The 24,301-nt window shown below is 51.9% G+C and overlaps 1 protein-coding gene and 1 non-coding gene across 3 annotated transcripts in view; both read right to left on the reverse strand.

Annotated features, from left to right (window-relative positions):
- Positions 1–24,301, reverse strand: part of PDE8A (phosphodiesterase 8A) — a 160,221-nt gene that overhangs the window by 17,474 nt on the left and 118,446 nt on the right. The window contains exons 12-20 of one of the 2 annotated variants that reach the window (XM_040493556.1): positions 18,454–18,531; positions 12,019–12,089; positions 11,591–11,755; positions 9,747–9,795; positions 9,195–9,330; positions 7,521–7,719; positions 4,738–4,955; positions 3,280–3,412; positions 698–865 (exon numbers count right to left, since the gene is read on the reverse strand). In XM_040493556.1, coding sequence (XP_040349490.1) covers positions 698–865; positions 3,280–3,412; positions 4,738–4,955; positions 7,521–7,719; positions 9,195–9,330; positions 9,747–9,795; positions 11,591–11,755; positions 12,019–12,089; positions 18,454–18,531 — 1,217 coding nt within the window. The remainder of the gene's footprint in view (positions 1–697; positions 866–3,279; positions 3,413–4,737; positions 4,956–7,520; positions 7,720–9,194; positions 9,331–9,746; positions 9,796–11,590; positions 11,756–12,018; positions 12,090–18,453; positions 18,532–24,301) is intronic. The other variant, XM_040493557.1, reaches the window with a different exon arrangement.
- On the reverse strand, positions 10,231–10,315 carry TRNAR-UCG (transfer RNA arginine (anticodon UCG)). The gene has a single exon. It is a non-coding gene; the product is annotated as a tRNA-Arg (tRNA).

The raw sequence follows: 24,301 nt of genomic DNA on the forward strand, positions 1-24,301 counted from the left end.
TGCAGGTCAGCGTGGCTCCTCACAGTGTCTCTGCCCTTCCTGTCCCCTTGGATGTGGCCCCTTCTCTACATTCAGTTGTGGAGAGTCTCTTCTGCCAGTGCTCGGGTCATTTTCTGGGTCCTTGACCCTGCTGTGGGTGTTGGATGAGGTGGGCCCAGGGTCCTCCTACTCCTCCGTCTTCTCTCACCTTCATAGTTTCCGACACGGAGTCAGAAGGAGTGAGCATCACTGGTCTCTTACACGAAATGGGCCATTTTTCTCTGGCTGACTTCAAAGGCTTGGAGCCGCTTGACTGTGGGCTTGGATTAAGGTTTGTGTTTCTTGAATCTATGTGTATATGCTTTCAGTAAACTTGCTAAACCTTTAGCCATTGTATTTTCCAATTTCTTTTTCCTGCCCCACAAGGATTTTTCCTATGCAGACAGAACACGAGGGGCAGACAACAGTGTAAAATGCTGTTAGGAGAAAACTGTTAACACCGGAATCTACATCCAGTGGAGATACTCTGCAAGAAAGGCAGCCAATACATTTTCAGATGAGGGAAAACTAATCAAATCCCTTAGCAGTGAGCCTATGATACAAGAAGTGTTCTTCAAGGACAGAATTTCACTTGGAACTCTACGTCCTAGTTTTAATCCCCCGATCTCTAATGGTCTGTGTTTCTCTCTCTCAAGGAAGTGAAGAGGCTGCATCTCACCTGAGAAAAATATTCTTCTGATATGCGTGCGGCCCACTCGATGCACTGCTCCAGCGGTCGGCAGGGATTGGACACGTCCGCACACTTGATGAGCATCCGTTTAATCAGAGTCCGGTTCTCTGGAGTCCGGAGCATAGTGTTTATGGCTTCTTCGTCTTTATTCGTTTCCTAAAACACAAGTGAGATTCAGAGCAATCCAAGTGGGCTCCCTGGGGCCAAGCTGTGTCTCACAGGTGGGGGCCCCACGGTATGCCCGGGCCTATCCGTGACGGCTTCACAGAACAGTGCTGAGGACCCCCTGAGCGTGGAGGTCAGCCCCTCCCTCGACAGAAAGGGAAAGCAAAGTCCAGTGAGATCTGAGCGGGACCCGAGAGTAGAGGGTAGCGCTGGAGGTCAGTCTTTGTGCCCTTCCCTTTCTCGGCTCTTTTCTTCTTCCCATTCTAGGTATTTCTCACAGTTGCTGTTTCTTTGTTCTAGTTCTACTGCTCCCCCTTGGGACGTGAGCGGTATCTCTTATCACACCTACCGAAAAAGAACGCGAACTCTAAACATAACGGTTTCTCTGCCCTTTCACCAAAAGGAATCTTGTGGGGCGCCAGGCTCCCTGCTTCGTACAACCCAGCCCCTACCCCAGTCCCATGGCAGGTGTAATCTTGGGAATTAGCCATCAGTGCACCAAGATGGTGTCAGATAGAGCGATACTCCTGTAACAGTTACTCTCTTTTGATGTGCACTCACGAAAAGATCTGGGGTAGGCACGAAAAGCAGTATTACTTTATAGACGAGGGCACCGGGACCCAGAGAGGCGAAGAGATTTGTCCGCGGCTATCCAGCTGAGCCAGGGTAAGAACTGAAGGTAGAACTTTAGTCCTGGGCTCTGTCTGTTCGAGGTGCTACATGCCGTCTGGTCTGCTATGGATTCTGAACCGTGGGTATAATGGGCCCCGGCTGGAAGAGGGAGGACCGGGGCAAGGAGCACGGCCAGAGACAAGCCAGTCTCCTCATGCTTTCCGAAGGCGCCGATCATGTGATTTCCACGAGCGATCACAGTAGTCGAAAGAGGCCTGATGGTCTCCTCGCGGTGAGGACAGGCACGCCATCAAGATGGGCGCGTGCCCGCCCGGAGCGTGGGCTGCCTCCTCCCCTGGACAGCTGCCAGAGTGGACACCACCAAGGCTGCCTCGACAGGTCTCCTTGCCCTGTGTCCCAAGGGCTTCGTGCTGGCTCCTCTCTTCAGCCGTGTGACTACACTTGGTCCCGCCAGCTGTACGGTATTTGCTCTCGTATTACTCTGTCCCTGCTCTGGCTCACTAGATGGACTTCTCATCTCTCGGAAATAACCCCAAGCACGGACAGACGAGAAACGCGACTTTCGAGTGGAACAGGACACTCGGCTAAGTCTCGGAACTACCCAGACTCTCTGGAGGAAATGAGTCTGTGGCCGAAGTCAGCCAGGGGCAGTGGCCCAGGTGACACACTATCCCAGGATAGGTGGAGCCACTAAAAAAGGTTGGTGCGGGTGCCCCTGCGCTGGAGTCCCTGGAAGGGAAGGGAAGTCAGAAGCAGGCTGACGAACTGGGAGAACAGGAGAGGAGGAAGGGAGCAGAGTTGTCACAGGTTTCAGAGGGGGTCACACAGGAACAGGGGTGAAGGGTAATGAGTTAGGAAGCCAAAAGCCACGGTCAGAGGACTTGCAGAGGTGAAATGGGGTTAGAACTCAAGGAACGGTGATCCTGGCCTCCTGGGACACCATCCTGAGCACAGAGAAGGTTCTGAGGATGGTGACAGGAGCGGGCAAGGAAGGCAGCGGAGGAGTCAGCGAGCCGCTGCCAAGATGTTCAGTGTGTGGAGCAGGTAGAAGGGCCTCGAAGGAAAAGGGTTCGTGAAAGTAGACGCGACAGATGCTGATCTCGGGCTGAATCTAGTAGAATAGGTCCCATTAAGTGCCTGCCTTGTCCCCTGCCCCTTAGTCCTATGTCTCGAGATTATGCCCATTGTACAGCCCGGGAAGGCGAAGAAGAACTTGGATGGGGACCCAGATCTGTCTGCTTCCGTAGCTGTGGTCCCCTGCCTGGCCAGAGGCTTAGTGTCGTCCTTGCCAGGCAGTTGTTGTGGCAACTCCAGGCCTCAAATCCAGAAATGGGGGGAGGGGGGCAACAATGTCACCCTTAGGACCAAAATACAGGGTGCTTCTCCGCCTCTACTGTCCTGTGACCGAGACCAACAGAGGAGAGTCGCTGATGTGACAGCATGTGCACAGTGGGGGTGGGGAATGAGACCCGTCAAGGGCTCCAACGGACCCCAGGATGCCCAAGGAGTGGGGAAGGGGATGCGTGTGAGAAAGGGCACAGGAATGGTCCACCCACCTAACGTTAGCTTCAGAGTTTCCGCATCTCTTTTTGGAGGTCTTTTTTCCTGCCAAGTTTTTACATAATTTTCCAACCGATAGATATTAAACCCAGTGAACCTGCTAGGGGAGCCCCTGCACGGCTCCCTGCCTCTTACCCCAGTTCCCCACAGCACAGAGGGGTAAGGGCCCCCGGTCCCCCATCCAGGTTCTCCTTGCAGTCGGTTTCCCTTACCTCGTTTTCTTCTAGTGCTGCCAGGGGCTTGTTGATGCTGTTGACAAATTTGTTGACGTGCTCGAAGTGTTTTGTCATTTCCGTGGCCAAGACCATATCGATAATACCCTGGCGCAGCGTCCGATAGTCATTCCTGTTTCAGACAACAAATGAGAGGGCGCTACGCATTACTCATCCGGACCAGACAGGCACTCCTGATACGGCTGTGATCTGGAACTGTGTCCATGGCAGCTAAAATGCTCGTGTCCCTGGAAGTCGCAGGGCACACGTTGGAACGAGATCGTCAGTGAGGGAAAACTGAAGTGACAATCAAGGAGCTTATGGGCGAGGCCTTACAGGCGAAGCGCTCACCATTCTGTAGTGCTGGGCTCGTAGCTCCGGGAAGAAGAGAACATGGCAGGGGCTTACAAAGGCAGAGATCTGTGGCTACGAAGAATGTATCCCCCCCCCCTCCAGAGGAACCTTGAGATCCACCAATTTCAGTGCCCAGACACTTAGAGGGGAGGTCTGACAGCTGAACAACTCACTCCAGCCCTGGTTTTTATCTCTCGTTCACCTCTTTCCTCCACTCACCCCATTCCTTTCCCTGGACACAACCCAAGTTATCAGGTCTTGCATATTTTTCCAGAGATAGCTGATGTATGTACCAGCAACGATGAATAAAACCTACTGAAATTCTAGAACGTGGCAAAAGGGAGTTGTGTAAAATCCGGAATCTCCTTTTTACAAAATCTATAAAACATTCTTTAAAAATCCAAGTTAAAAAGTACAGGTCCCTCCCCTGTACCAGGCCCCACGCTAGGCACCGAGGGTCCAGCGATGGACAAAAAGGCACTGAACACCGTGATCTTACGGAGCTTAAGAAGCAAATGAGACATTAGACAAGTAATGAAAAATGATTTAAACACGTGATGAGTGCTGTGAAGGAACTTCGCACTGAGTAATCACACGTGAACTGAGGAGTCACACGTGAACACCGACAAGGGTGAGAGGGTTCTGGGCACAGGAGGGCGGAGTGGAGTGTTTGGAGCAGAGACGGAAGAGGACGGCTTCTCCGAGTCTCGGAGTCTCTAAAAGCTCAAGATGTCAGCACTATCCTTGCCATCTTGAGATGACGTCTTTGATGTCAGACACAAAACTGCTGAGCCTTGAAAGCCTCGTGCTGAAAGCCACCAGCCACAAGAGACCACGTCCTGGGTGCACTATTTGTCATGAGTTGTGCAGAACTGGAGGCAGAACGTGCATCAGTGGGGTTGCCTGGGGCTGGGGGACTTGGGGGGGGGGGCGGTGGGAAGTGACGGCCAGTGAGTTTGAGCTTCTTCCTGGGGGGTGATGGCCACGCGACCCTGACTATACAGACCACTCTTGTACGCTTTAGATGGGTGAACCCCGTAGTATGTGACGCACATCTCAAAGTTGCTAGAGGGACCAACACGCGCCCTGACCCGGTGCTCTCACCTCTCCATGTTTTTGAAGATATTGCATTTGTCCTCGCGGGTGGTCAGCTGGAAGGCCAGGGCCGCGTGGTGGCTCTCCAGCACGGCAGTGTCGTTGTACAGGACGGCCAGCTCGCTGCCGGCATTGCACAGGAAGGAGTTGGTCCTCCCGGGGTGGTCCACGTCGTGGATGGTGGCTGCAATGAGGGCGGCGACCTCGTCAACCGGATCTAACGTTTGCTGCAAACAAGAGATCTTTTCAAAACGGGGCATGGCGCAGAAAGCAGGGAACCTTCCGTAGAGTCTTCTTTCCGCCCCGCTACGTTCAGGTAAGAAGGTGCCAGATTTCTGAGCAAAGCGTGTCGCTGGGCACATCCTGTTTTCTCAGCTCTACTCAGGAACCGTTTCACGTTCGCACTGGGTCCTTAGGGCACACGATCTGATTCTCGGTCTCGCACAAGCTCAGGACTTACCAAAACACGAGGTGTCCTCGACACAGGAGTCACCTCCTCAGCCAGTCTGTCTCTCGACCCATCACAAAAAACGTCTGAGACGCTGACTTGAACCAACAGCAACCAGTATCACTACCTGAGAGAAACGGCTTACGACGTGCGTCACTCACATTAAGGGGCTGGTCTGGCGTGTCCCCCCTGCCTTTGGTGCGATCTCTGTCGGGCTGATGTCAGGATTTGGTGAGGTTGGTACAATGATCTGGAGGTTTTCCCTCATTTTCAAGTCTCTGAAAAGGTTGACGCAACACAGAAAAAGTCCTCGAAGGGACAGAGACCTCACGTGACCGTCTGGAGTCGGGAGCCCGATTTGGAAGAATTCGATTGGTAAATTCAGTACTTCTTCCGTGGTGCTGACCTCCTGGCTTCCTACTTCTAGGATCTGACTTAAAACCTTTCCTCTTTAAGGCTTTCAAGTTAGCGTGGAAGTGTCTGGCACTTTCTGCATTTCTCGATTTGTTTGGCTAGAATTTAATTTTCTTGGTTGTTTCAAAAAACCATTTTGGATGGTCATCTGGCCCTTCTCATTCTGTAGGCCTTAACTGATTTAAAGTATTTTCTCATCTGTAGTGGCTGACATTTTTAAATCTAACCTTTAGTTATTAAATTGTTTTGTTCTGCAAAGGTTAGAAAACATATGAAATTCTGACGTTTATTAAGACATCCACTACGTCCTGGTAGCAGCTCATTTTTGGAAATATTCTAGAGACACTTGAAAGGAAGGTGCACGTCTAACCAGTCTTGAAAATTTATTTCAATTGAAATTCAATACTTTTAACTTTAAGTGGGTGAATTATATATGGATTATATCTTAATCAAACCTATTTATAATGAGCTGAGCTTTCTAAATATGTATTTGCATGTTATCTATAGAGGAGTTCAAAGGCAGTAAGTCAAAGCAAAAATCAGGCTATCTTTATACACCGAACCACACACAGACACCCCTCTCTGCCACCCTGGCCTTTGTTTTCACACTTTTATATAAAACGGTCCTCTCTCTGAACTCTTAAGTCTGCCTACAGTCTTGGTCTGATGTCGCTGTCCTCTCTCACACGAGTCCCCTGTCATGGAGAACAACATGGGACTGGCAGGCACCTGCCCTCGCTCTGCCCGCCAGCCTGCCATGCCCCGGTCCCCACACGGCCATCCCCGGGTACCAGGACACCTGGACAGGAGGCTATACCGTATCACCCCTCAAATAGCCCAATTCTTAGAGCAGAAGGATCAAACCACTTTTTTTGTTTTTTCTAGGTTCTGCTAAAAGTGAAATAAATGGCAAGGCCACGGGAAGTCCCTGGACCCTCTGGGCCGTGCTATGACGGACACTGAAGGAAAGAACACAAAATGTGATGAATCAGCTCATGTCTAGTTGCTGCTTAGACAGTCTCCCTAATGAAGTGATTTCCAACATGAAAAGCTTTCTCAGGAAGCTTGGTTTGGGAGTGGCTGGTGAGTCACGTTCCTCGAGTGGAACCTTCCCCCCGCTCCCTGCTCTCTGGGCTACAGTCTTCTCACCCCCCTCCCCCCTGCTGCCTCGAAGCTAGAGCTAAATAAAGCCGCTGGCCCGGGCCCAGGCAGACTGAGCCAGCTGCGACTGGCCACCGGCAGGTGCCAGTGGCCACTGCGGAGACTCAGCTGAGCAGGACGGGCCCTGGGGATACGAAAGGAACTTGCCAGCCACATGGAGTGGACGGACTGGTAAGATCAGGAATGTGCCCAAGAGGAGCGGGCACATGGAAGAGGGCATCTAAGTCAGTACTGGGGATGGAGGGTGGTCTAGGCAAGACTTCCTGGAGGAACAAAGGCTGGTGTGGATCCCTGAAGGACAGGTGGGGGACACGCGGGACCAACAAAGGGAACAGCATGTCGAGGGCAGGTGTGTCAGAAAGTACGGTGGTTCAGCGTGTCTCACACGTGGCCCGTGTGTCAGGAAGCTGTGAACATCATACTGTGGGGTTTTACAGTATGTGGGAGGCGGGTGGGAGGCCGCTCCCGGGAACAACACGGTCAGATGTGCTGTCTGGGAAAGCCTGCGCTGGTAGCGGTGCAAGGGAGCCACGGGAGGCAGGGGCTCGGGAGCTCTCGCCGGGCGCCGCGTAGACAAGAAAGGACGGGCCCTCGCTAGGAAGGCAGCAGGGTATTATGAGGCATCCTGAATGAACATATCGAATCCACAGAGCTTCCCGGCCGGGCGGCGTGCAGGCGAGGACCGCTCCAGCAGTCATCCTGCACGGCAACTTGGCCGAGGCGGCGCACCGTCCCGTGGCCCTGCCCGCTGAGCACAAACACAGCTCACCTTTATCCTCTCTTTGCAGAGGAAATAGGCAGTGGCATGAAGCATGTCGGCAGAGTGTGTGGAATTGTGGTAGGGGTTACAAGAATGGTAATTGGCTTCAATAATTTGCAGCCACGATCTCAGCGTCGCCTCAGAGCAGTTCAAGAATTCACAGATTCCAAAGCGCGCAAACATTTTGAGACCAAGATAGATCAAAGGCCTACAGAGAAAAACGTCCACAGCATTAAAACAAAGAAACAGGCAAAGCGTGTGGAGCCCCAAAGAGGCTCAGACCCGACCGGCCGACCCGAGCCCGGCTTCAGCGAGCGTGCGGGGCAGGGAGGCTGCCCGAGCGGCGTCCGCGTCTCTGGGGCCGCGGCGTCCGCGTCTCCGGGGCCCCGGCGGCTGACACCAACTTTGGCTGGAGCTCTGGGTCAGGGCTCCCCACTGGCTGGGGCCGGCTTTGCCGGCCCTGCCCTTCCGCCTTCGGTGACTCCTACTCGCACCAGTAGATTCCTCAAAATCCACGTGATGCCAGGCTTGAACCCTGTCCTCGCCTTTGGACTTGCTAGACCTGTGTTATTGGCCAGATGTCCTGTCTAGAAGCAAAGAACACTTCTTGAAGGCTGCCTGTGGCCCAGATACTGTCACTTGTCACGTAACAGCCTCAACAATCTGAAGGTGGGTGCCGCAGCAGGAGGCGGTTTCTCCTGAGAAGGTGACCAACTGGCCACCGATTCAGGCCCTTCCTTGAGAAGTTACCTCAATCCAGCATCTGGCCTTGGGCTTGGAAGGGCAAGAAATGGCTCTGCTGAGGTGGCATCTGGAGGTCACCACACTCCCAGGGCTTGAACCGGCCCACCTCGGCCTGATTCACATGAATGCAGCGTCACTAGCGCGTAAGCCAGGTGCTCAAAGATTCGTTTGCTAGAGTATTCTTTCTATGGCCCCTGCCCATGTGGGGTGCATGGGAAGAGAATGTAGTGGAAGGCTGACTCCTGGTGGGCATGATCGGAGGGTAGAGGCCGTGTGAGGACAGTTCACCCAGACTGGAGGGGACCTGAGGAGTTAGCCATCCCATGGGCCCACAGAATACACGCAGGTCCCTCCGGCCTCACCCCCGCAAAGCGCAGCCTTGGCTGGAAATGCAGACGGCCCTTCCCAGGGTGCCCAGTCAGCCACAGTGCTCTAGCCAACTCTGTGCTTCCCTCAAGGGCCAAAACTCAAGGTAAAATCCCAGTGCTGTCCCCACTCTGTGTGAGCGTGCCCAGATCAGGACGACTAGAGTTGAGGGGGTCCCCATGCCTGACACCAACATGGCGACCACGATGTGGGGACAATTCTTGGAGAATGTGTGTTTCTAATTCTTAGTTCTAGGTTCTGAGTGGGGCTCTTGCTGCTCCCTCAACGTACCACCACCTACAGAAGGCACGTCCGTATTTTCCAGGAAAAACCCCTGCCACTCAGAGACGTTACGTCCCTTGTTCAACTTCACATGGGCCACGAGTGGGCGGTCTCTGCGGGAGTTGTGACGAGTCGGCCCTCCCTGACCCCTCTGGGGCCCTGGTCCTCCCCTGGAGCCCCCCCTCCCTGACCAGGACCTGCCTCTGGCAGAACCCCCGCTCCTTGGAGGGCTTTGTCCGCAGATGCCCTCGGGACCGGGCTGTCTGCCTGCGGGGCTCCCCGTGGACGCACCTTTTATGTGTGGCGGCCTCCAGTTCAAAAATATCAAAGTCCCAGTACTCTTCATTTTCCATAGCCCGAGCTATCCGGGGAGGGACGTTGTGAAGGGAGATGGGGGTGACAACACTGCCGGGCACCTGCTGCAGGCCTGCAAAGCGATGTGATTTGGGGAACAAGATTAGCAGGCTTTTCCATGTTAACTGCTCCGTAGCGGGGACAGTGCTGCTTCCAGGGACAGCTGCTGTGTGTCGGGATGTTTTATGACCGACCACGAAACATCTTACTGCTGAGAAAGGTCAACGGAGCAGTGCCTGAGTGGCTCAGTTGGTTAAACCTCCGACTCTTGGTTTTGGCTCGGGTCACGATCTCACGGTTTGTGAGATCGAGCCCACATCGGGCTCTGTGCTGACAGCTCGGAGCCTGCTTGGGATTCTCTTTCCCTGCCCCTCCCCCTGCTTGCACGTGCTCTCTCAAAATAAATTAACAAAAAAAAATTTATTTTCATCATTTAAGTGCTACTACGATATTAACAGTGATCCAGAAGATTAAAAAGTTAAAACTTACTCTTTGTTGAAAGAACATATTCATTCCCGGATAGTCTTCGCAAACCATCCTGATAAAAATCAAGGAGACAAGAAAAAGGTAAGTCACAACTATTCTTTACTTCTTTTTTTTTAAATTTTTTAAAAATAATGGGGCGCCTGGGTGGCGCAGTCGGTTAAGCGTCCGACTTCAGCCAGGTCACGATCTCGCGGTCCGTGAGTTCGAGCCCCGCGTCGGGCTCTGGGCTGATGGCTCAGAGCCTGGAGCCTGCTTCCGATTCTGTGTCTCCCTCTCTCTCTGCCCCTTGCCCGTTCATGCTCTGTCTCTCTCTGTCCCCAAAATAAATAAACGTTGAAAAAAAAAATTAAAAAAAAAATTAAAAAAAAAATTTTTTTTTAATAATTTTATTTATTTTTGAGAGAGACTGAGTACGAGCAGGGGAGGGGCAGAGAGAGAGGGAGACACGGAATCCGAAGCAGGCTCCAGGCTCTGAGGGTCAGCACAGAGCCCGACGTGGGGCTCGAACCCACGAACCAGGAGATCATGACCTGAGCCGAAGTCAGATGCTTAACCGACTGAGCCACCCAGGCGCCCCAACTATTCTTTATTTCTTGAAAACACTGGGAGGGACAGTCGGTCCCAGAGGACAGCTGAGGGCAGCCTCCCCAGCAATGCACCCGAGGCTCCGGCGCCCCTGGGGTCAACCACTGAACGCGGTCACCTAACACAGAGCAGGAGGCCTGATGCTGGGAAAACGGGCTGAACTCAGGGGCAGCAGGGAGGTGATCTTGCACCAGGCCCCAGAGCCCAGCATTCCCGTGGGCCCTCAGCACTGGTTCGGTTTCTCAGGGACAGCTGGCCTCTGCCCTCAAGACTTCCCCACCATTTTCTTGCCACCCTCCTCACTGCCAATGGACACCAGGATTCCTTCAGAACACTGGATTGTTCCGGGCCCTCTACGCAGCCTCACTCCACCCGGCTGCCTCTTGCGCTGAGAGCCCTCCCACCCTCCCTCGCTTCCCCCCTCACCCTGGGACACTATCCCACCCCCGTGGTTTCCACCTCCCGCCTACGGGTGCTAGAGCCTGTGCCTCAGACAGGCAAGGCCAGGGTTAGACACTACTGTCACTGGGAACCACTCTCGATTACTGCCTTCACATTACTGCCTAAAACCTTGTTTTTAAGAAATCCAGAGAACTTCAGAAAGCAGGCATCGGCAGGGGAATTGCTGTTGTTTTTAGGTTTGGTGGCGGTGAGGTGGTGAATTTTACTTCTGACCGAGACAAAAGGTGACAGACAGAGATGGAATGTTTTCCAGAGAGCTTTTCTTCCCTTGCGAGACCTCTCTGCTAGAGGGGCTAGAGAAGGTATCCAGGGCCGCCGGGGCCCACGGTGCAAAGCCGTCACATCTGTGTAGGATGTTTGGGAAGGAAACCGAGCCCCGTGCCCCGGTGCCTCTTTGAACATATGGAGTCTTTCTGTTTTGTAATTGGTATGAAACACTTTATATGTATATTTTTTTCCTGCCCCAGTTTTCAAAATATGTGAAACAATTAATTTTTATGTTTTATTTCCTATTTTTCTCATAGAACTCCTAAGCAAAAATGGAGAACCCAGCCCAGCAGACTCTCTAGAATATGCTCCTGCCTCCTCTGCTTCAAGCTGTGGTCTCCCTTGGTGGCCGGCAGTAGGTGGGAGACGGCTCTGGCCAGAGTGCCGTCGAGCCCGGGTGATGGCGGGGCTCAGGCCACGACGGCCCCCTACACGCACTGAGCTCCATGTGGCCTAGCCCATAAACACGTCATCTCTGGGGAAACAGACAAAAACAGCAGGCTCTAGCCAGCTGCCGGGGCAAATACACTTACAGACATTAAGCCTCCAACAAGGTCATTGGCATGAGGATCATCGTCCTTAGCACCGAACTGTGGCGAATACAATTCAGTGGTTCTCAGAATCTCCAGCACACGGTCTAAGGCTTCTGTCACAGGCATGGGGCTGCTTTCCTGGGCGGCGTTGATAATGTTGATTACCTACAGCATGGAAAGAAGACGTGAGTTTCATAACCTCACGGACGGTGGGAGAACAATGTGGAGAGGCAGGCTGGCGTGGCGCTGGGCGCTAACTCAAGACCAACTACAACGTTCATGTCGCATGTCCTCTCTTTAGAGGCAGCTCCATGCGACCGCCGGAGCATTATTATCGGTGCGGGTCGCTTTCCTCTCTCTAGAAACAGTCAACCTGGAGAACAAGGACTCCTGTGCATGCCGCTTGGAGACAGCGCACGCTGCTTCACCTTGGTGATGGGCGCCTCGATCGTCATGGAATGTATCCGGGCCATGGAGGAGTGCCGTCTCTGGCTGCTGACTGTGGAGAGACCACGAGATGCAGAGCTCAGGGGATGTACAGCCCCAGGTACCTGCTGACAAGCCCCGGGCTCTGTGCTCTTCCTCGCTCCCCACCCCCCAAGTCCCCATGTGCTCAGCTGCGTGACGAAGCGATCGGATGAGAACTATGTGGTCACCTGGCTTCCACCCAGTCCCGATGAGCCTGGGGTTCTTCCAGAACCAACTCTGCTCCCTTCAGTCCTAGGCACTAGGATGCCCGTGCCCCCCCCCCCCACCCCCAGCCTGAACTTCTGATGTCACAGGCCGGAGGAAAAACAGAGGAAACAATCTAGCAAGTCAAGGCCAAATAGCCTCTTTTGTGTTTATAACAATCAAGCTTTTAATATTCAGCTTGCCACGATCCAGGAGCAAAAATGTTCTGGAAGACAATGCCACACAGGCTCTTTGTTTCATATATGGCAGGAGCGATTAATACAATTCACCATTAATCAAAATACATGACTGTTTGGTTAAATTTCTCAAGGCACCTTTTGGCATTTTCCACTGTGATGCTTAGTCTAGACCAACTAGGTACATACCATAAATGAGGCAGCAACTCTCAGGTTCTGTCTGAAGTTTGTGGATTTTTTGTTTCTACTGTCAAGATATGGTTCCTTTGGGGTAAAGGGAAGGCTGGGCAGTGTACAGACAGGAAAAAAAATGGACACACAGAGTTCTGTGTGTCTCCCTTGAAAGCCCCACTGTCAGGCCAAATGCTGTTTACCAAAGACCTTCAGGGACGACAGACTGTTCCAAAGCGTGATAGGTGAGCCTCGTTTTACCAAATTGAGGTCTAAGGAGGAACACTGCCAGATGAACCAACTCAGGGGCTCTTAAATGCTTTTAATTTGGGGGACCCACAACATTCCTTAAATCCAATGTTGGTGACCAGCATATGGTTGCCAGCTTTCCATTCTACCCAATAAGGTCATTAAACCAAAAAGAATAACCACTGTTTTATCACTACATCATAAAAGGACCTGTTCTCATTTAAAAATGTAATGAGGGGGGGGGGCGCCTGGGTGGCTCAGTCAGTTACACGTCCGACTTTAGCTCAGGTCATGATCTTGTGGTTTACAGATTCAAGCACCACATCAGGCTCTGTGCTGACAGCTCAGAGCCTGCTTCAGATTCTTTGTCTCCCTCTCTGCTCACGCTCTGTCTCTTGCTCTCAAAAACATTAAAAAAAAAATGTAACAAAAGGGACATCTTCTTATAAAAATGAAAAAAAAATAGCACAATGATGGCACAAAAACAGACACATAGACCAATGGAATAGAGACCCCAGAATTGGACCCACAAACATATGGCCAACTAATCTTGACAAAGCAGGAAAGAATACCCAATGGAAAAAAGATAGTCTCTTTAACAAATGGTGCTGGGAGAACTGGACAGCAACATGCAGAAGGATGAAACTAGACCACTTTCTTACACCATTCACAAAAATACACTCAAAATGGATAAAGGACCTGAATGTGAGACAGGAAACCATCGAAACCCTAGATGAGAAAGCAGGAAAAAACCTCTCTGGCCTTAGCTGCAGCAATTTCTTACTTGACACATCCCCAAAGGCAAGGGAATTAAAAGCAAAAATGAACTATTGGGACCTCATGAAGATAAAAAGCTTCGGCACTGCCAAGGAAACAATCAACAAAACTAAAAGGCAACCAAGAGAATGGGAAAAGATATTTGTAAATGACATATCGGACAAAGGGCTAGTATCCAAAATCTATAAAGAACTCACCAAACTCCATACCCGAAAAACAAATAATCCAGTGAAGAAATGGGCAGAACACATGAATAGACACTTCTCTAAAGAAGACATCCAGATGGCCAACAGGCACATGAAAAGATGCTCAATGTCGCTCCTCATAAGGGAAATACAAATCAAAACCTCACTGAGATACCACCTCACGCCAGTCAGAGTGGCTAAAATGAACAAATCAGGAGACTATAGAGGCTGGAGAGGATGTGGAGAAATGGGAACCCTCTCACACTTTTGGTGGGAATGCAAACTGGTGCAGCCACTCTGGAAAACAGTGTGGAGGTTCCTCAAAAAATTAAAAATAGATCTACCCTATGACCCAGCAATAGCCCTGCTAGGAATTTACCCAAGGGATACAGGAGTGCTGATACATAGAGGCACTTGTACCCCAGTGTTTCTAGCAGCACTTTCAACAATAGCCAAATTATGGAAAGAGCCTAAATGTCCATCAGCTGATGAATGGATAAAGAAATTGTGGTTTATATACACAATGGAATACTACGTGGCAATGAGAAAGAATGAAATATGGCCTTTTGTAGCAACATGGATGGAATGGAGAGTGTGATGCTAAGTGAAACAGACAGAGAAGGAAAGATACCGTATGTTTTCACTCTTATGTGGATCCTGAGAAACTTAACAGAAGACCATGGAGGAGGGGAAGGGGAAAAAAAAAAGTTAGAGAGGGAGGGAGCCAAACCATAAGAGACTCTTAAAAACTGAGAACACTCTGAGGGTTGATGGAGGGTGGGAGGGAGGGGAGGGTGGGTGATGGGTATTGAGGAGGGCACCTGTTGGGATGAGCACTAGGTGTTGTATGGAAACCAATTTGACAATAAATTTCATATTAAAAAAAAATAGCACAATGAAAAAAGGCAAGAAGAAGAAATAAAGGTCACAAAGACTGTCCTGTGTGTGCTCAAACCCAAAGGAATCTACAAACACTACTCTTAGAGCCAATGAGTAAGTTTATCAAGGTTACTGGGTACAAGGTCAATACACAAAAGTCAATTTTATTTCTAGAAACTGGCAACAGACAATTAGAAATTGAAATAAACATCATTAGGAAAGCATCCAAAAACACCAATATTTAGCAATATACGTAAGGAAAGATGTGTAGGATTTATACACTGAAAACGCAGAACTGAGAGGAAGTAAAAACAACCTAGAGACACAGAGCATATCGTACCACTGAGCTTTCCCTTTTCCCTGAATTGATCTGTAGATTCAAGACATTCTTAGACAAGACCCCAGGAGGCCGTGGGTGTGTAAAGTAACAAGCTGATTCTAAATCTTATACGGAAATGCAAAGGACTTGGAACAGCCAAGACAACCTTGAAGAGGAACAACTTGAAACTAACTACCAGATATCAAGAACTGTAGAGGCTGTAACAATCGATGGTGGTATTGGTGCAAGAACAGACTAAGAGAACAGTGAAACAGAAGAGTCCAGAAAATGACCGTATACTTATAGTCCCCTAATTTACAATAATAGCACTGCAGCAAAGATGTTTGGTTTTTTTTTTTTTTCCTCAATATGGTGATGGGCCAACTGGGTTTCCATGTAGGGAGAAAATTCATCCTTGAGCCCTACCTTCACCAGGTAGACCAATTTGAAATGGATCACAGACCTAAGGTGAAAGATAAAACAAGAAAACTTCTATGAGAGAACGTAAGAGAATATCTTCATAACCTTGGGATAGGGAAAGATTTCCTGAACAGGACACAAAAAAGCACCAGCTATGATAGAAAACACTGATAGAATGAGCTTTATTAAAATTAAGAACTTCTGTTCATTAAAGACCATTAAGAGAGTGAAAAGGCAAACCACAGACTAAAAAAATGTATTTGTGATGCCCATATCCAAAAGAGGACCCATATCTAAAATATATAAAGAATTCCAGGGTGCCTGGGGGGCTGTCAGTCAAGTGTTCAACTCTTTTTTTTTTTTTTTAATGTCTATTTTGAGAGTGAGAGAGAGGGATGAGCGGGAGAGGGAGGCAGAGAGAAGCCATGCAGGCTTCACATCATCAGCTCAGAGCCTGACATGACCCTCGATCCCACGAGCCGTGAGATCATGACCTGAGCCAAAATCAGGGGTCGGATGCTTAACTGACTGAGCCATCCAGGGGGGCCCAAGCATCCAACTCTTGATTTTGGCACAGGTCACGATCTCACGGTTGTGAGATCAAGTCCTGTGTTGGGCTCCATGCTGAGTGTGGGGCTGGCTTGGGATTCTGTCTCTCCCTCTCTCTGCCCCTTCCCCACTCTCGCTCTTTCTCAAATAAGTAAACATTAAAAAATAAAATATATAAAGAATTCCTATAAGCCAACAAGAGAAACTCAGTTATAAAAATTGGCAAAATATCTGAACAGCACTTCACAAAAGAGGATTTCCAAATGGTTAGTAAGCGTATGAAGGGGGTACTCAACCTCATTAGTCGTCAGGAAAATTAAAATTAAAACCGTACCCACCAGAATTGCTGAAATTTAAAATGCTGAGCTAACCACTTCTGGAAGGCTGCAGAGCAACCAGAACACCCACACCTCAGCGATAGGGGATGACCTGATACAGCTCACACCAGAGAGACCTCTGCAGCTGCCCAAAGGCCCAGCAATTCCACTTCTAGGCAGGACAGGAACACGTGCCCACCCCCAGAAAGACTTGGGTAAAAACATTCACGCAGCCGTCCTATTATTTTAAGTAGGCTCCATGCCCAGCACAGAGCCCAACGCATGGCTCAATTCGGGGCTCGAACTCACAACCCTGAGATCAAGAGCCGGACGCTTAACCGACTGAGCCACCCAGGCGCCCCTGCAGCCTTATTCTTTTTTTTTTTTTTTTTTTTTTGAACGTTTATTTATTTCTGGGACAGAGAGAGACAGAGCATGAACGGGGAAGGGGCAGAGAGAGAAGAAGACACAGAATCGGAAACAGGCTCCAGGCTCTGAGCCATCAGCCCAGAGCCTGACGCGGGGCTCGAACTCACGGACCGCGAGATCGTGACCTGGCTGAAGTCGGACGCTTAACCGACTGCGCCACCCAGGCGCCCCCTGCAGCCTTATTCTTAACAGCCCCGAAGTGGAAAGATGAACACAGATACCTCTGAATAAAAGAACGGATAAGGGTGGCACGTCCCTGCGACAGAGGACTGCCGAGCAATAAAGACAATGAAGTACGGACTCGCCTAGCAACATGGATGGATCTCAAAAACCTAAAATAAGTGATAGAAGCCAGACTCAAGCAGCACGTGCTGTACGATCTCTGTGAAGCACAACAGGCCCACTTAATTTACGGTCCCAGAATCAGTGGCGGCCTCTGTGCCGTAAAAGGTGTGCGTGTGCGCGTTTTCTGTATCTGCTTTGGGGGGGCAGTTGCACGAGTGTTGAACTGCTGAAACTCACGGAACTGAACATTCGACATCTGAATTCCACCGTATGTAAATTATAACTAAGTTAAAAAAGAGTGGCAATTAAAAACCAGAAACGTTACAAGAAAAATGTTTAACTCTTAAAAATACAGAGAGGGACTGAGTCAGCCTAAGGACGGACAGAAGCAAGAGGGGAGGAGCGGAGACTGCTGTGTGTGTGTGTGGGGGGGGGTGACTTTGCCCCTGCCCGCTCTGCCCGAGGACTTGGGAGGACCACGGGGCTGCTCGAGTGGAGGCTGCGGCGAAGACGGTGGTGGCAGCTCCCGCCACCCCTGCAGGGCACCACGCACCCTCACCCCTCACACAACCCTCTGGGGACAGCACACCTGCCCCCCTGGTCACGGTGAGGAAACGGAGGCACGCGGGTCTACCCACAAGGTTGCGCAGACAGTACACGAAGCTGGGACCGGCATCAAGGTGATTCTGAGGCCAAAGCCCGTTTCTCGCCTGTGTAGCAGGGCGGGGCCTGCGCAGTCTTTCCAGTGCGGGACACATTCGTCTTTTCGGAGCCTCACAACCAACCTGAGGACACTCGATCTCTTGTCTAATCTGAGTTGCTGTTGCCCTGGAAAGCTGTGGCTTTTTATCTAGTGACGATCGACTCCACACGCTTCCCTTTTCATCTCTGGGTCCAGGAAAGTACCCAGCCAGCAGTAACATGTGCCTCCACACTGTATTAACCATTTTCATTACATTTTAAAAACGACTAAATCATTCGGGCCACATAGCTATGTAATCTTAAAAAATTATATTCCAATTAAAACGTACTATTTGCTTAATAAGGGTCTTTTGCATCCCCAAATGCAGCTCACCTCTCCACCAAAGGGAAGTTTCCATGGCAACCCACGACGGACTATGTTAAGAATTTCTAGATGCACTGTGCACCACCCATACAGTAACGGAGATCAACAGACATCTTCCGCTGTTCACAGTTTAGAAAATCAACGATAGAATAGATAGTAAAATATATCCATGAAAAGGCTGAGAACGGAGCCCACCGGCAGGAGTCGGGGGAGGGGACACGGACTCGGGCTGTAGAGCGTCCCCTCCCCTGTCCCGCACTGCAGGTGGACAGGGACCAGGAGAGGAGACTGGGGACCGAGTGTCAGGAGTTCACCTGCTCTGCCCCTTCCCCTCGTCTTTGCACCTACCTTCACTTGCTCGAGAGGCAACAGCTCTGACATCGAGCGAGCTTTTCCTTCTGTCTTTGTGTTTGCCTGACTGATTATCTGTGGAAACAATTAAACTATAAATCACCTCTTCAAAGGGATTTTGACAACAGATTAGGAAAGTTACCAATTTAAAATTTTTCAACAACAAAATGTGGGAATTAGAACACCATTTAAGAAGCCCCCCACATCAACAGAATGCCCAGAGATGAAGGCTCTGACCAATGAGGTTTTAGGGGGGGGGGACTTCCTCAAAATGTCCCATCTGGTTATAGTCATAAGCAACTGCCCTATAGCTTCCAGATTATGTAGTTACAGAGTCCTGGGACATGAAGCCAAAACTAGAAGAAATGAACCCAGGAAAAGTCTTCCTATCATACTGCTGCATATATAATTGAGTAAAACGGTAAAAAAAAATTTTGATTCCTGCCCATCCTTGCCTCAAAGGGAATTTTTTTGTTTTAAACAATACGTGCTCTAAAATGTCCCAGGAAAGAATGCACCTCTCTTCAAGGGTAGCGCAGGGAGCGCTGATGGGGTTGGGGTCTATTTCAGATGACAGTTTATCGATCTCCCCGACCCCACGGCTCTCCCGGGCTGTCTGCCTCCTCTCTCCCTCGACCTCCCATGCCAATCGATGACAAGGCACAGGTGACCTTCCTTCCTGTCCCCTCCTCTGTGCAGGTGCTACACGTGGTGCTGAGCCTCTCTGACCTGTCCCCATTTCACAGACGAGGAAACCGGCAGCCGCCCTGCTGTGAGGGAACATGGAGCTGGCGCTCGGGCCCCCCGACCTGCACGCCGCGCGCCTTCTCTGCCTTCGCTTGGCCCCCTCACCTGGAGTCCTGCTCAGCCACAGGATCTGCGTGCAGGCCCCAGGCACCCCTCCCCACCATCAGGAAGCCCCTTCACTTGTTCTTTGCTTCGTTCTCTTCTACACGGGCACCGGCAGCAAACTTGTCAAGTCACGGATGACCTCCTCGTTTCTACATCTGAAGGACACGGTTCAATTCCTACCTGGCTTGACTGCGGTCCCAGACACAGCTAACCACTCTTTCTGGAAACTCACACTTTGCACACGTTCACCCTCTCCTGGTTCTCCTTCTGTCTCCTACTCTTCCTTCCCAATCTCCCTCTTCCTCGGCCCCCCTCGTCATGGCTCCCTCTTCCTCGATCCCAAGGTTGTCCTTAGCCCTGCTCATCTTCTCAGACAACACGTCTCCTCGGGAGATCTCATTTCTTCCTACAGCGGAAACTAACTCCTGTGCTGCTGCCCTATCCCAGGCCTCTCCTGAGAGCCAGACTTCCATCTCAGCTGGCCACTGGCCACCTCTAGCTGGACACCCCTCAGGAACTTCCAGTCAACTCATGGTCTCCCCCATATCCACTGAAGTTTGAAACAAGTCCTACATGACTTCTCCGTACCTCTCCCTCAACTGGTCAGCTAAATCTACAGATTTTATCTCCTAAATACCTCTTTAATCTACCCCTGCTCTGTCCCTGTCCTAGCTAGACACGTGCCATCCTCCTCTGGATTATAATGACAGAATCACAGCCTCTCACACTGGTCCCACAGTCCCCAACCTTATCCCCAACCTTGTCCCCTTCATCCCATTCTCCGCAGGCAGCCAGGTGATCCTCCTAAAACAGATCACTCTCCCAATTACGACAATTCAATGGTTCATCACTATTTTTAGGACACGATTTAAACTCCCCGGTGTGGCACCCAGAGTCTAGGATAGCTGGATCTCCTCTTTCCAGCCACGACCACCTATTTGCGACGTGCTAGTTCACCTCACAACCTTCTACGCCTTGGCACGGACTGCTCACCTCCACTTGGGAACCTACCCCTCCCATGCTGCCTTCTTCACCTGGTTAACTCTTGATACTCTCCGAACATGCGGTTCAGGTACCATAACCTCGGTGAATGTTCTTCTAATGCCTCCTTGCACCCCCAACATCGCCAGTAACCACCTACTTTACCGTCTACCTTCCTCACCGGCTCTGGAGGACACGAGCGCAGGAATAGCCTTCCTGTCTTTTTCTTGGGGGACCAGCACTGCCCAGCCATTAACAGACCCTCAACAGACACCTGCAAATCCCTGAGCGTGGGTGAAAGTACCGCCTCACACAACGCTCTGCTTCCACGGCTCCCTTGCTTGAAACCCTGCAGCGCCACGGGGAGCAAGCAACTGGCTGGCAGCCAAGGACAGGCCACTTGCCACAGTCTGCCTCTCGCCTCACCTGCCGTGACCCCACGTGGCTGTCAGCACGCCTGCCCCTCCCGCTTCCCACACGACGCCGTATCCTCTCTGGATGCTCACTCCCTCAAGTCGGATCGCCCTCCCCCCTGCCCCCCGCCCGCCACACACAGACCCGGTATGACGGCTGTGAACTTACAAGGTCACTCCTGCATTCTTCTCCCCTGGAGCCACTCAACAGACACTCTCTGGGCGCCTCCCATGTACTGGGCCCTACGCCAGGCATTAGGGATATGAAGACGGATAAGGCAGGTCTCCTCCGGGAGACAGGCAGACAGCAGATGAGTTAAGTTTAGCAGATGCAGCCAAGAAGAGGAGGGGGCCATCTCCAGGAGGAGGAAGCCGCTTGCCTACAGACCAGAGTGTAGCTGTCCGGAAGCAAAATGCAGCGCGTGTAACCAAGGACTGGGTCGGGGCAAAAGTGGAAGGAGAAGCACAGGCTTCCGTTTGTACTGAAGGCTTTAAAGTCACTTTATCGCCGTGTAAACACTGGATCTTCCTGGTTCCCATTCGAGACCCATCTCCAACAGCCTGCACCTGCTGGGGTGCCGCTCCCGCTGGTCGGCTCTCAGAAGCAGACTCGGGGATTGTCGGGGGGTGAAAGCGGGGTTCACATCTCAGGCAGACTGCAAGCCCTAAGGAGCACGAGCCAGGCCCTCACCCCGCGGAGCCCTCACCACAAACAGGAGAGCTCCGAGGCACCCGGCCTGGTAACGGACAGCAGGCTGCACAGGCCTCGACCGCCCGGGGCTCGCATCCCGCACCACCTGTGACTTCTGCCCTGTGCTCTCGGTGTCCTGTTCCATAAAGTGTGATCCTCCCACACAGCCCCATAGTTTTAGTAGAGAAAAACGAGCAGCATTTCCTTGCCTTGCTGGGTAAATCCAGGGAACCCCGGAGAAGCAGTGAGAGTGGGAACTGTTCGGCACCCACAAATGTGCCTCCACTGCCACATTAATGCTGTGCTGTCAGCATGAGCTCCATTAAAAAAAAAATTTTAACGTTTATTTATCTTTGAGAGAGAGAGAGAGACAGAGACAGAGACTGAGCGTGGGTGGGGGAAGGGCAGAGAGAGAGGGAGACACAGAATCCGAAGCAGGCTCCAGGCTCTGAGCTGTCAGCACAGAGCCCGACGCGGGGCTCGAACTCACGAACGTGAGATCGTGGCCTGAGCCGAAGTCGGACGCTCAACTGACTGAGCCCCCCCGGCGCCCTGTAAGCTCTATTTTGGTTACAGGGAAGCTGAGAACTGGGTGTCTTGCACGACTTGCTTACAGGTCGCTGCTGGGAGCGTGGCGGACTTTCAGAGAACTTTCTCGGCATTCTCAACAGTTCGAGCATTTGTGGACTTCCTGCTCTGCCCCGGGACCACCGACCTCCTAAGAGCCTGGTCAACAAGCTGCTTGTCAGCCCTCCTCCTCCTTGGTGTCTCTACCTCCTCCAACTGAGAAAGCCGGCTTCCTGCAGACCCAGACTAGCACTCCAGGGCCTCGCAGGGTCTGCGAGGCCCGTACCGGTGGCCCCAACCCCACAGCTCAGGAGAATACCTGTAAAATACGCTGCCCGACCTGGAACATGGCCCGTTCCTGGTGAGGCCTTTCCCGCCCATCTTGTCCTGTGAGCTACCCAGCCCCCCACCAGGGAACAGAGTGCAGGCCTCTCATAAGCAAAGACACATGCCGCCTGGCACACGATGGCTGAATTCTGGTTGCACGAAGGACTTCCACATCCTGCTTCCCTACACGTGCCCTCCATGTCTGCTGGTGTTGGACCCCCACCCTCAGCGCCTCTCCTTCCCGCCTCACCTCCTCTCGTCAGGAGAGCTGCCCAGGCTCACGACTCTGGCCTCTCCATACGCCCCCAGACATCTCCACTGGACCATTCCAGGCACCCTAGATGGACCAAGTTCAAATCTAAACTTGCTGTCCTCTCCCTGCACAAACCTGCTCTTTCTCCCGCACTTACTATTTTCATCTGTGCCATCCAGTGGCCAAGCTAGAAACCTTGGTGACATTCTCAAGTGTCTTCCCTTCATCCCTCACATGGTGCTGCTCCCAAGTCCTACTGATTATACCAAGTGACTCTTTGCCTGGAGTCTTTTCTCCGTACCATCACCATGACTGTCTTTCCCGGAAGGGGTCCCTTTTCATTTACTTCTTTAAGGACAGACTCCTGCCCCCTCTGCTTGCAGGAGGAAATCCAAGCAGGCCTGACCCGGCATCACCTGTCTCGACGGCTTTATGCACACTGCTCATCCCCGCAGGAATGTTCTTCCTGTCCTGGGGCTGACCCCGCCCTCTCTCCAGAGACCAGCTCAGCCCTCGTGTCATCACTGCTGGCAAGTGACGCCCGTTCTCCCCCACTGTGGCACTACAGAGTAGAGTCTGTTCAAATTACTGCTTCCTTCCCCCCCTCCAGTGAACTCCATGTTCATTTCTGTGCCGAAAGCTGGCTCAGAGCTGACTCCAGACCGACTCAAGGTTTACAAACTGGACAGATGACACCTGTGGTGTCTTCGGTGACACATGGTATCATGTGCTTCCAGCCGCGTATGAAAGACCACAGGTGCGGCAGTGAAGCACAGCTGTGAGGAAGCCACTGTGCCCATGGTGACGGCGACATCGTGCCAGGACGTCGGCAGAGCCTCGGTGTCCCCGGCACACTGCTCCTAGGGCACGCCTTCGACAGTGGGGACGGTCACCCAGCTTCCTGTTTGTCTCAGATCAATTCTTAAGCTTTTCGTCCATTCTGTGAGCCACCCTATTTCCTTCCACTAAACTCCTTTTCTGCTTCAGAAATGACAGTGCTGTGTATAACTGAGGGTCCTGGCTGGTCCGTGGCCCGTGACCGCTTCCCTCCCTTCCCGGGGCAAGACCGTGGTCGGTAGAGTCTTGTGGACATAAAAGTGGTTACGCTGCTGGGGGGCGGGAGGAGACCAGAGAGCCAGCTCCTCGGGGTGAGATGGGGAAGACTCCAAAGCGGGCACCAATCAGGTGCCGAGACAGAACGGCCCGGCACAAGAGCAGTCTGGGAGGCTCTGCCCTTGCCCGACACCTAGGACCAGGTCAGTGAGTCCCCCTGCCAGTCCCCGCCCTGCTGCTTCCTGGCCGCCAACTCCGAGGTAGCATTTACCCCTTCCGAGCTTAGTGTCTCTCTCTGTAATAAAGGGGTGTTGGCGACAGCCAGGCCTACCTCACAGGGCTCTTCCGAAAGAAAACAAAATATCCAAGTAAAGGCACTCCGTGACCTTGCAGCGTAAGGGTCAATGTCCTGGGGGGCCTGTGTTCGCCGGCTCCATCCTGACCCCTCCAGCCCTGTGGTCCGGCTTCTGCCCCCACCACCCTCCTGACCCCGCACGTCTACAGGTCATAAGCGCGTTCTTGGATGCAAGAGCCGAGGTCTCTCTCCACCTCTGGCTCTGTACTCCCCTCCCTCACCTCTGCACGGTCAGCTCTGACTGTGATCCAACGCTTCCCTCTCCCCTCCCCTGGCCGCAGTAACACCCCCCACCCAGCTTCCTGTTCCCCCCCCCCGAGCCCGGTGCAGGTGGGTCTCCAGGAATCTTCTCC

Source organism: Herpailurus yagouaroundi, unplaced genomic scaffold (genome assembly GCF_014898765.1).
Source record: "Herpailurus yagouaroundi ecotype Mexico unplaced genomic scaffold, PumYag 185, whole genome shotgun sequence".
In the NCBI taxonomy this organism is placed as follows: domain Eukaryota; kingdom Metazoa; phylum Chordata; class Mammalia; order Carnivora; family Felidae; genus Herpailurus; species Herpailurus yagouaroundi.